The 17,830-nt window shown below is 18.5% G+C and overlaps 3 protein-coding genes across 3 annotated transcripts; 1 reads left to right on the top strand and 2 right to left on the bottom strand.

Annotated features, from left to right (window-relative positions):
- Positions 1-2,966: 2,966 nt before the first annotated feature.
- MKS88_002170 (uncharacterized protein) lies at positions 2,967-4,147 on the top strand (the record flags this gene model as incomplete). Its single annotated transcript, XM_067215159.1, has 3 exons — positions 2,967-2,993; positions 3,137-3,850; positions 3,974-4,147. 3 exons carry the CDS (start codon positions 2,967-2,969, stop codon positions 4,145-4,147), a joined length of 915 nt encoding a protein of 304 aa, XP_067074464.1.
- Positions 4,148-6,849: 2,702 nt separating this feature from the next.
- MKS88_002169 (fam-m protein) lies at positions 6,850-7,748 on the bottom strand (the record flags this gene model as incomplete). Its single annotated transcript, XM_067215158.1, has 2 exons — positions 6,850-7,440; positions 7,662-7,748. 2 exons carry the CDS (start codon positions 7,746-7,748, stop codon positions 6,850-6,852), a joined length of 678 nt encoding a protein of 225 aa, XP_067074463.1.
- Positions 7,749-10,463: 2,715 nt separating this feature from the next.
- On the bottom strand, positions 10,464-11,482 carry MKS88_002168 (fam-l protein; the record flags this gene model as incomplete). Its single annotated transcript, XM_067215157.1, has 2 exons — positions 10,464-11,267; positions 11,396-11,482. The coding sequence occupies 2 exons, from the start codon at positions 11,480-11,482 to the stop codon at positions 10,464-10,466; spliced, it is 891 nt and encodes a 296-aa protein (XP_067074462.1).
- Between the last annotated feature and the right edge of the window lie 6,348 nt (positions 11,483-17,830).

The raw sequence follows: 17,830 nt of genomic DNA, 5'->3' as shown, positions 1-17,830 counted from the left end.
GTATCGATTCACCTTTATACCTGTATTTATTTTACAATTTGCAAAAAAAATATAAAACTATATATAAAAAAAATTCTTATGGTTTTGTTATTTTTTTTTATGCATTATAGTTTATTATTATTTTTGTGAAATTAAATAAATAAAATAAAAATATATAAAAGTATTTAAATTAAACTGTACTAAATTTATATATTTCATCATTTATTTAAAATGAAATACAAATGAAAAAGAATAAAATTATTTTATAGGAATTTCAAAAAATATCATATATTTTTTCTTTTCCATTTTCGACTAAATATCTATTTTGATTTTTATTATATTATATTAATAGAAAATTTTTTTTACATATTATTTTTCCATTTTAACTAGAATTTATAAATATTGATTTCTAATCTTTTTCTTTTTATATTTTTTGTACTTATTTAATAAAATTCCTGTTTATTATTACTTTTTATATATTTTTTTAAATTATCTATCTATATACATATATATGCATATTTATAAAATAATATAATATTAAATCTACGTGTGAAAATATAAAACTCATTTTTATACGTAATAATTTTTTACTGTTACCATATACCATAAAAATAGGTAGATTGTAAATTTTAATTTACTCTTTTTTATTAGGTAAGAACTATAAAAATATAATTATGTTTCTTTTTTAAACAATATTATTAAAACAGTAATAATATTAATAATAAATAAAAAAAATATATTATTCTTACTTACCTATAGGTATTACAAGCAAGATATACAATTCTAACAGAAATATAAATTTATATTTGTAATATAATATACTTATAACATATAAAACAAATATATAATGATATATTAATAATATTTTATTAAGAAAATAATTATTTTTATTTACTATCTATACTAACATTATCCATGTTTTAATAATTTTTAATGAATTCAATGGAAATTAAATATTCTTATTTTATATTACAAATAATAAAGATATAGTTCTCGAAGTATATCAGTTTAATATAATTAAGGCGCTTTTCAAAAAATACTTTTATATTTTATAATATGAGATATATATCACTTATTTATTTAAATAATATTGAGTATACATTACAGGAATATTAATATGTATGTTATCTTTTATTTTATTTATTTTTTATGTAAACTTAATTTTTTAACTATAACCTTATAAACATGTTCTATGTGTATAAAATATATATTAAATATGAGATGTTATTATAGCATATTAATATACATAAACTCATGAATATATTTATAATTTAATATAAAACGTAAGTAAGAAAAACTTAATGTAGTGAAATATGCAACGCTTATTAATAACTATTTTACTTTATTAAGTGTATCATTTATGTAAAAATAAAAAAAAAGTATATTAATATAATAAATAAAGAAAATAAAACAAGAACCAAAGAATATTCTTCGTAAAATAACTTTAATATATGATTATTTTAACGATTATAATAATTGTGTCCCTATATTAACTGTACATTGTTCATGAAGAATAATACAATTAATTCCATATATTAAATAATAATAAAAAAAAAAAATTGTTTTTTTTCATTTTTTACTTTTTTTGAAACCCATTTGATTATATGTTAAATATATTAATAAAATTAACATATAACTTATAATTCATATATTATAGTAAATATATATAATAGTAAACTTTTTAGAACAATAAATTATATAAAAAAAAGAATAAATAATTTAATAATATTTTCCAAGTACCTTGAATTAAATGTTACTGTGATGTTGAACACATCTGATTTATAATATTGATAAATAAAATAGCAGTGGCATATACATAACTGGAAAATATTACTATATTAAACTTCAAAACTATTTAATTATATATTGAAATAAAAACTCGTGTCGTAAAAAAGATTACTAATATTATGTATACTCTATAGATTATAATGATAAATTTTGATTGACATATTAATCTATATTTTTGTTATTCTACATGTACAAATGATTTCAATAATAAATTTTACTAAAGCAATTAAGATAAATATTATATTATTTTGCTTTTTATTTTTAATATATAATAATAATTATTCTATAGTATAAACATATTTACTTTTTCTGCATACATTTATATATTGAATATAAATATATATATTATCCCATTATGAAGGTTCTAAAGAAGTAAGTAAAACTTTAACTTCTGTATATAATACAATGAAGAGAATTAGCAGATTATTTTAAAATTATACGGTATAGTGCATTCATGGAATGTTATATTTATAATTAAAATAAATTTTTTGAGGATGTATATTTTTCATTTAACAAATAAATGCCTATTTTCATTTACTATACTTCTTTTTAGCTAAATGTCTTTTTTTATTTAGTTAAATTTAAATTTTAGTAATATTCGTGAAGTTCAGTTTATTGACTAATATATATATTATTAAAGCCTATTACAAATATTAATTTAAATAATATGAAAGGTATTAACTTAACAATAAAAAAAATAATAATAAAATAAATGAGAAAATACTATATCTTATAAATAGTTAATATTTATCAATTTATAATATTTTAAAAGGTAAAAAAGGATTTCTGAAAAAATATTCAATTATAATAGGAAATTTATTTGAGAATATACTAAAATTAATTTATTTTTTTGTAAAATATATCAGTACAATTATATAAGTCTGATATGAATAAAAAATTAGAAAAGCGAATTTTTCTCTATATTTTTTTTTATATACAATAAAATAACCCTGTTTTTACAATTATTATTTTATCAATTAAAAGCGTTTATCTTATATTTTACTAACTATTCTATTTATTATAATGTTAATAAAAAGTAAAGAAGAATTTTTCATAAGTAATTTTTGTTTTTAAAATCTATATATGAAAAAAATGAAAATACTACATATTAACATATTATATATATTTTTCCATTTAAATAAATATTAAAATGAAACTAATTTAATTTGTGTTCCTTAATTCACGTATATCTATATACAATGGCAACTTACACTACAGAAGAAAACGTAAAATTTATTTTTGTTTTTTAATTATTATATATATTATTTTATCCAATGTTTTGTTGTTCTAGAAATGGTAGATAAATCTATTTAATGAAAATTTTGTTTTGTGCATTTATATATTATTATTTTATATTTTTTACTTTTAGGAGAATACTGTGACATTATATCTTAAATATAAAAGTGAATTTGAAACAGCTATCGAAGATACTCGGAATGTAAAGGGTAAAGAAAATCCTGGAGTGAAATGTGGTCGAATGCAGGGAAATTATCCTGATTTTACTACACCATGCCAAGAGGTTGGTAGATATTTAATTGAAATAAAGGAAAACTATGAATCCGATAGCATCAAACGTTGTAAATACTTAAATTATAGGATAAATTCAGATGATAATTATAATAAGAATTTTAAATGGTTTCAGGGATATAGAGAATTTTCGTCCAAAACAGAAAATATATGCAAGAACGAAATAATAAATATTAATTCTGAAATTTTAAAAAACCTTAAAACACTATATAGTTATTATGAAGATTTTGAAAATTATAATGGTACAATTGATACTTCTACTAGTAGTACTTGTAATAAAATTGAAGAATGTTACCAATTTTATATCCAACATTACAAAGAATGTCAAAAAAAAAGTAATGACGCTTTTTGTGAGGAGTTAATAAATTTTAAGAATGCATATGATGAAAAAATGAATAAATTAACTCCATGCAATGGTTTACCACACACGTTACCACAACTAGAACAAACTTCAGCACAAATATTACCACCTAAAGAAGAAGATTACTTATTTGTTCCCATTTTAACAACAGCTATCGTATTACTAATGTCTTTCACTATATTTTTTTTATATAAGGTTAATAAGTATTATACTTAAAATTAATAATAATTTATCACATATAGAATAATTTATTTCCACAAAAATTATAAGCATATATAAATTATATTTTTAAATAAATATACATATATTTTGATGTAGTTTACACCACTGAAATCTTGGACATATAATCGTTTACGAAAAAAAAAAATTATTGAACTTAACAAATTTCAAGAAGAATCGAGAGAATCCCTACAAAACCTTCATGAAGAAGTAAAAAGAAATTATGAAGGAAGTTCTCATAATATATCCTATCAACCTCAAGGACACACTTGATGCAAAATTAACCGTTTATATTATTTTCATTAAAAAATAAAATACTTAGTGATATATATGTTACACTTATGTACAAATTCATTAAAAAGCAATGTAAACGATAAATAAAGAAATGAATATATGTCTATAAAAATTATTCAAAAAAAAAGATAAAATAAATACGATGCTATTTTTAAAATTAGTAGTAGTAAATTCCCTTTAAACGAGATTCCCCTTACAATGAAATATAAATAATTTTAAAACTTAAGCATATAACACAAGATGATAAAGCAAAAGTGGATATTCTTATATAACAATATGAGGTAGCGTTTATTTTCTTAGTATTACAGAAGAAAAAACAACATTAGAAACAACACCAATAATAATATTATATAAATAAAAAAATTTAAAACCTTGGAATAAAAACATTAATCAAAATATAAAGTATATATCTACTTTTTCTTTATAACTTTATTCAAAATTTTTATTATTTGTCCTCTTTCAATTTAATATAACTAAAAATGCTACACATTATGTAACAGTATTAACGTTTTTTTTCTTTTATTGATATATATTATATATGATATTGTTGACAGGGTATTTATGATTGGCGCTAAGGTAGATGAATTCTAATTTTAATTGAATTCAAATGGATAAAATCCTAACCATTATTTTATAATTCATAAATATGTTCTGCTCTAGCATTATTCTTAATGTTTTTTTACTGCATTAATACCTTATTCTATACATAACATACATCTGATTAAAAAAGTTGATATATGATAAATAATATAAATACGTGGAACTACATTATAAATTTTTTGATAATGTAAATTTTAATAATAACAAATAGTATTTAAATGCCTATGTTTCGTTTTGATTTTCTCCAAATAAAAACAAAAGTACAACAAATATTCCCATAAATATAATAGCAAGTAACATGTTTATGTTTATAGAATCTGAGAAATAGAAATGTAATTCTTATTTTATTGAGTTTCCAGATAGAATCCATTTCTATATTATCTACACAATTTATTATCTATACGTTCAAATAAGAATAATAATTTTGAAAAGGAGGATTTCATTTCTCATTACATGAAATTTTTAGGCACCATGGTAATTTGTAAATTGTAAACTTCGTGTACGCACTCATTTTTTTTATTGTACATAGTTACATATGTCTTTAGATTTTACTATAAATGTGAATTTTAGTTATTAACAATGTATAATATATTTTGCACTATACTTAATATTGCGTTCAAAATAATAAACAAAAATATATGTAATATTGAAATTATAGAAAATTATTCAAACAATGAAATATTCATATAGAAAGGATAAATGAAATAATTTTAATGATAATGAGGTACAAAATTTTATTTTTAATTATTATTTCTTTACAGTAAGCATAGATTTAATAAAAACAAAGTTCGGAGAACATGATTCATATATCTAATTATAATAAAAGCAAAATTTATTCTGTTATAATTGTTAATTATTGCTTTTATTTAAACAAAAATTATTTATTAAAATATATATTTACATACATTGTCAACCACGTACTGTGACACATAACAAAAATAAAATATAAAAGTAATAAAGTAATGTTATCTTACAACTTCATTTATTTAATATCGACTTAATATATTTTAACCAGAATTAATCTATAAAAAATAATTACTTAGTTCTAAAAATTCGATATATACTTAATTTAATTTTTATAAAGAAATAATTTTAGTGCTGCAAAGGTTGCTTTCATTTATATATTAAAGATATAAGATTTAAACAAGAAAACATTAACAATTAGAAAAATGTTTTTATAATTCTAAATTTATTCCTTTTAACTTTTTTTTAAGTTTATATGTAAAAAAATATTTTATTTTCTTAAATCTATGAAGTATATTTTTTTCTTTTTAAATAATAATTGTTTGTATATTTAATAATATTTATAAACTTATATAATAAAATAAGAATAGAAATGAAAATAAAATATAATCCATAAGTTCTTAACTAAGAATCCTATATAAAAGGATATTACTTAATTATGTGTTTATAATTTTACTTTTATTCGATGTAAGGAAAATTAAAATTCTAATAAAAGGATTTTTACAATTGATATAATTTATAACACATTTCACTTAAAACATATTATATATAATGAATATTAAGTTCTTTCTTAAGTAAAATAACATATATATATACATCAATACATCGTAATATATTTACTATCGTTCTTTTAATATATTCCAAGATATACTTATTGTTAATTTTAAAATAATACACTTTCTTATTTACCTGAACAAATAATAATTTTAGATTAAAATTCACAAAATAGAAAGAAATATATTTTATTACAAACATTAATTTCTAGGGTTCTAAATAATTATCCGTATTGTACTATAATACATAAACTTTTGAGCATAAACCCATATTTTTTATAGAAATATATTTAAAAATATAAATAAATACTTTATGCAATAGTAATTATTAAGATATAATAATAATATCTACTCAAATTCAAAAGCATTAAAATATTTAGATTCAAAAAGAGCAATGAAAATATATTTATGTTGTGCTTTAAAAACACCAGTTATACGCATATACATTTATAATATTTTAGAAATTATATGTATTCTCATTAATCAAATCATAAAAAATATTACGCTTATTACTTTATATTAAAATTTTCATTACATAAACATATTAATTTTTTATTATTCATTTTACGCCTTTATTAACTTAATTTTGTTATATTTTTCATTATTTCCTAAAATCTTGTAGAACCCTACTATAAGCATAACAGCTAACATAACCATAAGTACGCTAAATAATGCTATAATAAGATAGGACAGTACATTGTCTCCCCATGCTTCTACATTAACTTTCAATTTATTCAATATTCCATCGTTTGTAATGCTTTCCCATGCCTCTTTCAAGGACGGTAAACTTGATAATATGGGTATTCCTATTCCCAGCAAGAGAAAAATAAAAAACATAGCAATTCCAATGCTATACTTTCTAAATCTTATTTTTCTTAATGATATATCACAAATTCTCCTGTTTCTTTCAAGAAAATTATCGTAATCTTTTTTTTTAATCCATTTTTTTTCAAAATGGAAATGTTTTCCATCAAACATTCCATTATTATAATCTATAACTTCGGTATAGTATTGTGCCTTATTTAATGAACTTTTATTAGATTTTTTGTTTTTATCTTTTTCTCCTTTTTCATTAATAGCTATATCCTTTTTTTTGCACTTTGTATTGTTTTTTATATTTTGTTCTAACTCTAAAATATTTGAATCCTTATCCTGCTTACATTTTGCCAGTCATCGAAAAGTTTTTATACCTAATTTTCTGCCAAGTGTGTACTCTCCATCCATGGATTTATTAAACGTGTTCTAAGAATAAAAAAATATATAAATATGTATATCATTTTTAATGGATAAATAATTAATTATATGAAACAATATTAATAATAATAGAACACATAAAATATGAATAATTTAAATACCCTTCAATGATAATATCATACCACATTATTTTTAAAATGACATATCCCAGTTAAAAGGATAAACGCAAAAATTTTAATAAATAAAATTGACTTAACTATTTGTTCCATTATAAATATATTTAATGCTCTAATATACTAAGGAAACAATTAATAATAATATAATATACTTCTAATGATAATGGATGCTATATTTATTTTACAAATATTTTTTTGTTATTGATTTGTAACAAATTAATAAAAATTATATAACTATAACTCCTGTTACAAAATATACAGTAAACAAATTATAAATACATATTATAAAATTTTAATTTTAATTATAAAAGATTATATCTCGTCTATATAAGATAATATAATTTTATTCATAAATATTCAAATACTATAGTTTTATTATTTAATGTAGTGCACTAATTAAGTAATTCTTTTTATTAATTTTTTCCAAAAGAAAATAGAAAACAAAGATATATATGATTTCGAAATATATCTAAATGTTGAATTTATATAGAATATATAGCGTAGTGAATATAGATAATAGAATGCTCTATATATGAATACTATAAGTACAATTTTTATGGATGCTATAATAATAATAATACTAAGAGTATAAACATTTTATTTTAGAAGGAACTCTTATTGCTCATAAAGAATATATATTATTTTAACAGTATATTTATGGTAATAATATAATGATAGAATAATATTTTGTTTTATAATAATAATAACAGAAGCTTTAGATAATACCTCAACCCATACAATCCTTTATAGTATTAAATATATATACTACAACCTCATATATGCAGAAACATATATTATAAATACAAATAAAAACTGACTTTTTAATATTCTATCATAATTTTTGAATATTATTTTTAATTAAGTTTAATATATACCTCTATTAATTAAAGAAAAATCTTTATATTCAACTACTTAATTTTTTATATATTTTTTTTAATTAATTTTTTCTTACATAGAATATACATTAAATACGAAGGAAAAAAATAAATAAAATAAAACACTGTCAAAACTGTAGTATTTGTCTTTTTTGTTCATATATTTATTATTTGAATGGACTAAAATATTTTAATAAATTTTAGTAATATTAATTAATAAAAAAAAATATATATGTATTCTTATTAGAATTTTTATTATTTATATTTTCATTTTCACCATGCAATATTCCCATACATATTAGCGTAATTTTCAATAGGTCCCATGTATATTTTTACAAAGAAAAATATATGCAATGATCAATTGATTAACTAAAAAATAATTTTCAAAATTTATATAAATGGGATAATTAAAATATATATTAATATTTTAATATTATTTTCATTTGAACCTATAAAAAATCATATATAAAAAGTAGAATTTAATCATGTAAATTACTTTTGGAAAATGTTGCACGATAATTTTTATTCATTAGTATTATTTAGGAAAAACTTTATCACAAAAATTGTGTCTTCATTTTGATATAATTTAATAATATTTATAAAAAGAATAAAAGAATATTATCTATTTATAAATCATTTATAAAAAAATAATTTTTTTTTCATTTTTATTTTGTTTATAAAATTTTTATTATTAATATAAAAAAATTATTAGAGGTTAATACAGGCTATGAAATCATATGTACATCTATGAAATTATATTAATTTTTAAATAAATATATTTAAATAAAAGAATAAGAAATAAAATTTATATATAAATATCTATCTTTATGTGATTATTTTACTAAAAAGAAAAATGCATTTTTTTTCCTTACCCTTAGTAGAAATTTTTATTTTTATAGAGATATATAGTGTATTCTTAAATGTCTACAATTATGGAAGAACAATATTAAAAAGAAAACTATTTCAATGTACTATTTATTGATATATAATTACATTTAATTCAGTAAGGTTGTCCATTAACGTTGTAAAATATAATGAAATTTATACAGTATATTTATTTATACATTTTCAACATAAATTAAATTTAATTATTTTTTGAAAAATTGAATTAACTCCTAAATTATGAACAATAATAAAATAACAAATGGTTTTAGCAGTTCACTTAAATAAAAAAAATTACAAATTCAATGTTTTTAAGCAAATAATTGATAACCCATACACAATAAAGTTATTATTTTTTTATATATTTATTTTTTCCCTATCAAACTAGGAACAAATAGTTAAACAATTAATAAAAGCACTATTAAAATATGTATTATTTATAACACATGTCTCGTACAACCTAATTTATAGAATAATTAATATGTATTTTTAAGTAAATATATATATATATAATTCAATGCAACAAAATACATGAACTTCATTTAATTACTTACAAAATAAGTCCCGTTAATTTTTTATTTTAAAGTAGTCAAGCACGTTTTTTGAATTATATCAACATATAATAATTTTAAATTAGAAAAAGTGAAATATTAAAAAATACTTTTTCATATAGTTCAAGTATAAAATAATATACGGCTTAAATGAAACAACAAAAATTGTACTATAATAAATTCATTTTAAGACGCATATATATTTTTCTATGAAAGTATATATAAATACACAAATATATATTTTAAGTCATAATATGTAATGATATGAAATAATAATTTAAAATACATTTTGAAGAAATATAATACGTTCAAATTCAAAAAAATATAAGAATATATTTTTCTATTGATGTATATCAAAAATTCCTTGTTCATATAGGTGCACTTCAATAAAAGTAATCAATCATGAGAATGTTTAATATATATATAACTAAAGATAGAAAAGTTATTACTTCACATTAATCACTTCCTTATAGAAAGGTTCGTATTTCTTATTGTTAATTTTACCTTTTTTTGAACTTAATTTTTTCATATTTTTTAACTTTTTTATGATAGTAAAAAACCCCTAATATACATGTGACACCTATTATAAAGAAGGGTATAAAATATATCAGAAAACCAAAGAAACCGGTTATATAATAATGTTTATCTATTGACCTACCAGTACTACTTGTTCCATTAACAGCACATTCGAAGAAAGAACTAAAAGGGGATTTTTTCAACCATTCATGAAGAGGTCTCAACATTACTTGTAACGCTTTCACACCTCCTGTACCTGTGTAGTTCAAATGTTCAGAGATAATATTCAAAATCTTAAACAGTCCTCTTATTAATCCACAACCCACGAATAAATCTAGTAAAAGTAATATGGATAACAACAAAACAAAAAATATAGGTAAACCTAATCGAAATCCGTACTTTTTACGTATAATTTTTTTGTAAATCCTATTACTAATCCCCCTGTTGTTTTTAAGAAAGTTAGCATAATCAAGTTCTTTGAATATCTTTTTTTCGAAACGTGAATATTGTTCTGTTTCAAATATACGAGAATTATTTTTCTTATCTTTTTTGTGCCTTTCTATATTCCTTAATAAACTTCTATTTGATTGTCTATTTAATTGTGCAAATATGTTTTCATTATTAGATATATCTTTTCTTTCTTTCATATCATTATTTGGTATCCCTACTTTTAACCCCATACTACACAAATCCTTATTATGTTTACATTTTGCTAACAATCGATAATTCTTTGTATTTAATTTTTTGTTATTTATATAGTTTTCACCCAAAGATCCATAATATGTCCTCTAAAACAATAAAGTAAAAATTTATAATTAAAAAGAATCAATAATATTATGCTAAAAAAAAGTATTAATAAATATAAAGCACAAGAAAAAGAAATATTTGCAAATATCATTAAATAATATTATCATACTGTTTCATTGCTAAAATGGCATATCCATGTTAAAGGTATAAACGTAGCAATATTAATAAATAAGAGTAACTTAATATTTTTTTCCATTATATAAAATTTATATGTTGTAGTACGTTCGATTAAAAAAAAATTATATTCATGTACTATACATTTAATAGTGACACTACATCTATTTTTTTAATTTTTTATTATTCTGTTCTCATAAAAAAATTATGTAACAGAAATATCAATAATACATTTTATAAAACAGAAAAAAAAAAATAAATGTTATAAATTATTTTAAAATTTTTATTTTAATTTTATTCTCTAAAATATAATTTTATTAAGTTAATTATAATTTATTTTAATTCATACATATTTAGAATGTACAATTTTGTTACTTAGAATAGTAAATGAATACATATTATTATTAATTCTTTTCAAAAAAAAATATATATTTTTTTTTTATTTGCTATTTGCAAATATTGAATTTATCTACAGTATAGAATACAGAGAATATAGATATAATCTATTGTTATAATTATTGATACATTAATTACTGATGTTGCCAAATTTGCTATTTTACTATATATATTATTATAATTCCATAAACATCATATATTCCAAAAATTGGATATTTTTGATATAAAATAATAATTGTTCGAACAATGTTATAATAGTAACAATAAATTAAAAGAGTAATAATTTGTAAAAAGGTTTCATTCAATGTTTTATAAATACTTTAGTTACTCTTTAAACATATACATTCTTTTATATACTATAACATATTTAAAAAAATTAAAATCTCCCTACATAACATATGAACAATTTATATTTTTAATATAAATAAATGTTTATTTTTTGTTCAAGTATATATAGTTTTAAAAATTCGAATTATTAATTTTATTTTATATCATAATTTCTTTCTTTAATTTTTTAAATTCATTTATTTAATATATATATTTAAAAAAAATATAAACATAGAAAAAAAAAAATAAATAAAAATATGAATTGTATTAAAATTTTTATCAGAAGGTAAAATTTTTTTTGCAACCTTCCAAAAATTATTATCAACTTGTCTGTCTCCAACTGTATTTAAATAAGAAAAATGGAATACTTAGTATTCTACATGATTTAAGGAATAAATTTTCAAATTTTAATACCTTATAATTAACAAATCAAATATCAATCTAAATAAGGAGGTTCAAATGGAAATTACAAAATAGTAATTTTAATAAATATACAATTTAATTACTTGTAAGGCACTTAAATAAAACGTATTGAAAAATTATGTAATTTATAATTAATAATTTCAGACATATTATAGCTTAATATTTACTTAAAATATATAAGTGCTTATATATTTATAATAGCATAATAACGTTTATATGAATTGACTTATATAAATAAAATTAATTTCCTTTTGTTTATCATTATATTAATAAAAAGAGGATGAAAAGAAAATTCCAAAAATTTAGAAGCTACTAATGTAAATTATCTATAATTTTACACGTATTTAATACCTTATTACTGCTCCGGAAACCCTATCTATAAAGAAAAAATAAAAATCAACAAAAATGCATACATTATTATTAATATGTATGCATGATATGAAAAAATATATATTTAACATTAAAAGTTATTTATATTTTATTTAAACTTTAATTGAACTTCATTAAAAATGAATTAATATCATTTAATGTACAATTATTCTTTAAGATTGAATCAATACAGTAATTGTTTTATTGTCGCAATATAACATAAGACTAAAACAGCTTCAAAAATATATTCACTTAATGTAATCCAAAACAAAAAAAATATATATTTTTTTTTATCACCACACTTTTTAATAAAGAAATTTAGGTAATATTTATAAGACAGAATTATCTATAACAACTTATTAAATAAAAAAATAATACCACTAATGTTTCTTAAGTCAAGCATATAATTATAAAGCTTTACGGATTTTTAAAATAATAATGTTCAATTAATAACTTATTCTTAAAAATAAAATAATATTTGTATATTATAACAATATCATAATTGAAACATGTGAAATATATAAAAATTTAGTAAAACTATTCTTATATTATGTTTTAAATATATAATTCTCAAAATACTTTTTACATAAATTATTTATTATGTTCACCCGTACCTAGAAAATACATATAAATTGATTAAAACACAAAGTTATAGTTTTATTAAATGAAGAAAAAAATAAAAACATTAAATAAAAAATAAAATATAATGTGTTTCTTTGAAAAATTCTTAAAATAGTTAAATTCTTAATATAGAAAAAATAAAAAAGAAAAAATATAATTGTTAAAAATATAAATTATCTCACTAAATTGAGTAATATTTTAAATGTAACTTCATGTATTAAATTTAACGAATACATATTTCATATTATAAAAATTTAAATTAAACATATATATACACATTTTTTTTATATAAAGCACATACATTGCTATGAATACAGAAAAATATCAATTTCTCCACTTTATAAAGCACATTATATATATATACATATATATATGTTATTTCAGATTAATAGACAACTTAAACATATTATATCATAATGAGAAACATTTAGAATAACATGCTACTACTATAAATATTTAGAATATATATTTTTACCCTTATTTTTAAAGATATATTCATATAATTTATTGTTTCCTAAATAAAATATATATGTATTTAACAAGGAAATATTTTGAAAATATAATATTATGCAGAATAATGTAGATTTTTATTAGTTTCTAGAAAAACATTTTTCTTCAAAACACTGTTTCAATGTAAATATGCTTTAATTAAATTTTCTTTCACTTCAAATAGGTATGGTAATAGATTACCCAAGATTTGAATAACGGCAGAAATACCCAAAACAACAAACGATAAAAAATACCTTGTAAATCTATCGTACATTTCTAATGACGTATATAATAAAAATACTATTATCAAGCGTTTTTCTGATACAGCGAATGTTAAAAAGATTCTCGTACATACTGCATGTAATAGTTACATTTCATGTATTATATATAAAGGAATAAATTTCCTATATAATGGTTTTTCAAAAAATTTTCTATAGCTGAAAAAATTTTATATGTGACATTAGTGTATTTCTTGATTATTTATTATGGATGTAGCACTTAAATTATCATAGTTTGTAGATTAACTTTTCCCATCATACTTCATTTCGTAATAATCATCTTAATTTTTTTAATTATAATAACTATTTATAAGTAACATATTTTTCAAAGCCAAATTTTTTGTTTTTGTCGAATTTTCCAGTTATAATATACCCTTTCTTGAATCAAAGATTCTACCTTTACTGTTCGTATTATCTAAGTATTTATCATATATACACTACAAAGAAAAGATAATATTTTTAATGTTCATAATTTTGATAAATTTAAGTATTAAATGAATCTTATTTATTAGTATGTATATATATAGTACGAATTCAAATATAAAGAGAGTTTCCTTCTTTATCATTTACTGCATTGTTGAAATAATAACTTAACCGAATAAAGCGCATAAATGTAGGAATTTTAAATTATATAACTAATTCTTCTCATCAATTTGGTATTCTTTAATATTAAATATCCTTAATTCTGTAAACAATTTTCCATATAATTACAGAGTATTCTTAGAAAAATTAAACTACTGGCGCTGATATTTTATTTTATTATACATATTAAAAAAGGACTAAAACACAAAAATAAAATACACATAAAAAGTTCAACAAAAAAAGTTAAATTTAAAAATGTTTTAGTAATTATTTTCAACAAAAGTATTTATAACATATGCATCATCAAATAAAATAGATGTTGGTGAAACAAATTTTATTAATGAATTCCCCAATATATATATATTTTAACAGGCTAACATAATAATTCTAAAAATTTGTTGTAAATATTTTCCATAAAAAAAATAAAATAAAACGTATCTTTTGATGAATAAGTATTTTATTTTATAATTATAATATCAAAATTTGATTAGGCGCGAACAGGTATATTAGAATATATTAGGAATATAGTTATTAATTTTTTGCCGAGCTTCCTAATAATGAGCACAGATATTTATACATATTTTACCATCAAAACATTATTTTAAAGTTGAAAAACTTTAATCACTATACTTTGTATAATAATATTCTTAAAATGAAAAAAATTAAAGAAAAAAGTAAAAGATTTTTTTATAGAAAAATTTATAATCTAATATACGCAGTATACATACGACATGCAGAATATGTATATTCGAATTATTTTAAAATTGCATTCTAGCATTTAATTTACCTGAAAAATTTTGATGCTTTAAAATTTATTAACAAATTTAACTTTTTTACATATATGTACTCACTATTATAAACGGCATAGTATAATTTTTATATAATTTAAAATAATGCACTTTATTTATTATGACTAAAAAGACATTTATTAAGTTTAGTAATTAAGTAATATATTTATTTATTTTTCGTAAAAAAAAATATCATATTAATTATGTTTTATAAGAATAATACCATTCAAAAAAGAGAATACTAAAATTAAAGGAAGCGTACTAAATATAAACTTTTAGTAAGATAATTAAAAATAAATTATAAAAATAAAATTATTTTAAATAAAATAATTTTCAACATAAAATAATATCTGTTAGAATTATTAAACATAATGTATAAAAAAGCATATGATAAAATTTAGTAAATTTTTTAATGCATGATTTTTCTTTTGGGTATTTTTTTAGATGATACAAAAATGTACATATTTTTATTGACTTATTAATAGTTATTACCCGAAATATATTAAATTACACCTACATTGTAACTTACATAAATATATAAAAATCGTATTTTATATATAACTATATAAGCAAAAATATTTGTATTCTGTATTGTATGTTTAATATAACAAATGTATATAGTTGTAAAAATTTAATATCATAAATATATTATTTTTATTATATAATAATCTATTGATACCAATTTTTGCAAGAAAAATACTTTTCTAAAAAATAATTAATTGTAAATAAATATATAATATTCTTAAATTTTCCGTATACTACATAATATAAATTACCCTGAATCAGTATATAAAAATAAGATAATTATTATATTATTTCATGTTTTTTTAAGTATATAACCTGTATTAATATATATATTTAGATATAAATATTATTAATAAGATTCAATATTCAAGATATTTAAATGCTTCTTTCATCTGGGTGATCCTTTGTCAAAATTTATAAATTTGTGTTCATATAAAAAAGCATGCCATTGAAACTTAATGATGAATACTACCTATAATTAAGATTATACAATTATAAAAATTATAAGAACATGTAAATTTGTCATTTATAATTACCATCTTAACATTCATGTAACTAATCAATTTGATGTTTTTTAGGTATTTTCTTTTCTTTTTTTAATTATTTTATACACATTATGATAATTGAATATATTCACGTCAATTTAAATTAAATAGTTATTCCTATTCATCAAAATGGGAGAATAAACAACAAATAATTTTCATTTTTTTTTGAAATATTTAATTAGATACATAGAAATGTATACAACATAAATTATTGGCATTATAAAATATATATATTTATTTTATAAGTGTACATCAATGAATTCCCATATATATATATATATTTATCAATATAAATCCCTTAATTCTTGTTTATTTCTTGTAGGTTTAATGCCTCTTTTAATAATTATTTCTAATAAAAATTGATTTTATATTAATAATTTATGTTTCCTCGAATTAGAGATGTTTTAATGTTGTAATAATAATGGTTTATATGACGTTTTTAACTTCTATATACTATTCAAAAATAAATTTAAGGTATATATATTTCCATCGAAACTATTAGGTCCCTATTTTTTCATTAAGTAATAATTTTATAATAACTTGTATTATAGAAGTAATGTTCCTCTTCTATAATATATTACAACTACAAATTCTATAATGTATGCTCTCACAATCATATATTTGATAGTATAATAGCTGAAATGATGACCATTATATTTTATATCTATATATATTTCATTCTACTTAACTACTGTGATATTTATTTATTCTAATTAATTTATATATATCAAAATTTATTGAATCTTTTCATACTATTTATGGGTTTATATATATTAATCTAATGTAATGTTTACAAAAAAAAAAATCAACCAATAATTGTATTTTAATTTTTCTTTTTTTAGTTTCAAATGAATAAATGCATTATATACATACATGCATTAGTAATTTTTTTGTTCATATTTTCTATTATTACTTGTGTACATATCCTTATATACTTGTTTATATAAGTGAATATTATAAACATGATAATTCATTCGTAAGACTACGTTATGCATATGTAGTATATGTGTATATGTAAACTCTTTTCACATTACTCCAACGAACTAATAAATTTTACGTTTTAATTTTATACCTTTCCATTTTCAAC

The sequence above is a fragment of the Plasmodium brasilianum genome, chromosome 7 (assembly GCF_023973825.1).
Source record: "Plasmodium brasilianum strain Bolivian I chromosome 7, whole genome shotgun sequence".
Lineage (NCBI taxonomy): Eukaryota > Apicomplexa > Aconoidasida > Haemosporida > Plasmodiidae > Plasmodium > Plasmodium brasilianum.
This window is presented reverse-complemented; position numbering and strand designations above follow the sequence as displayed.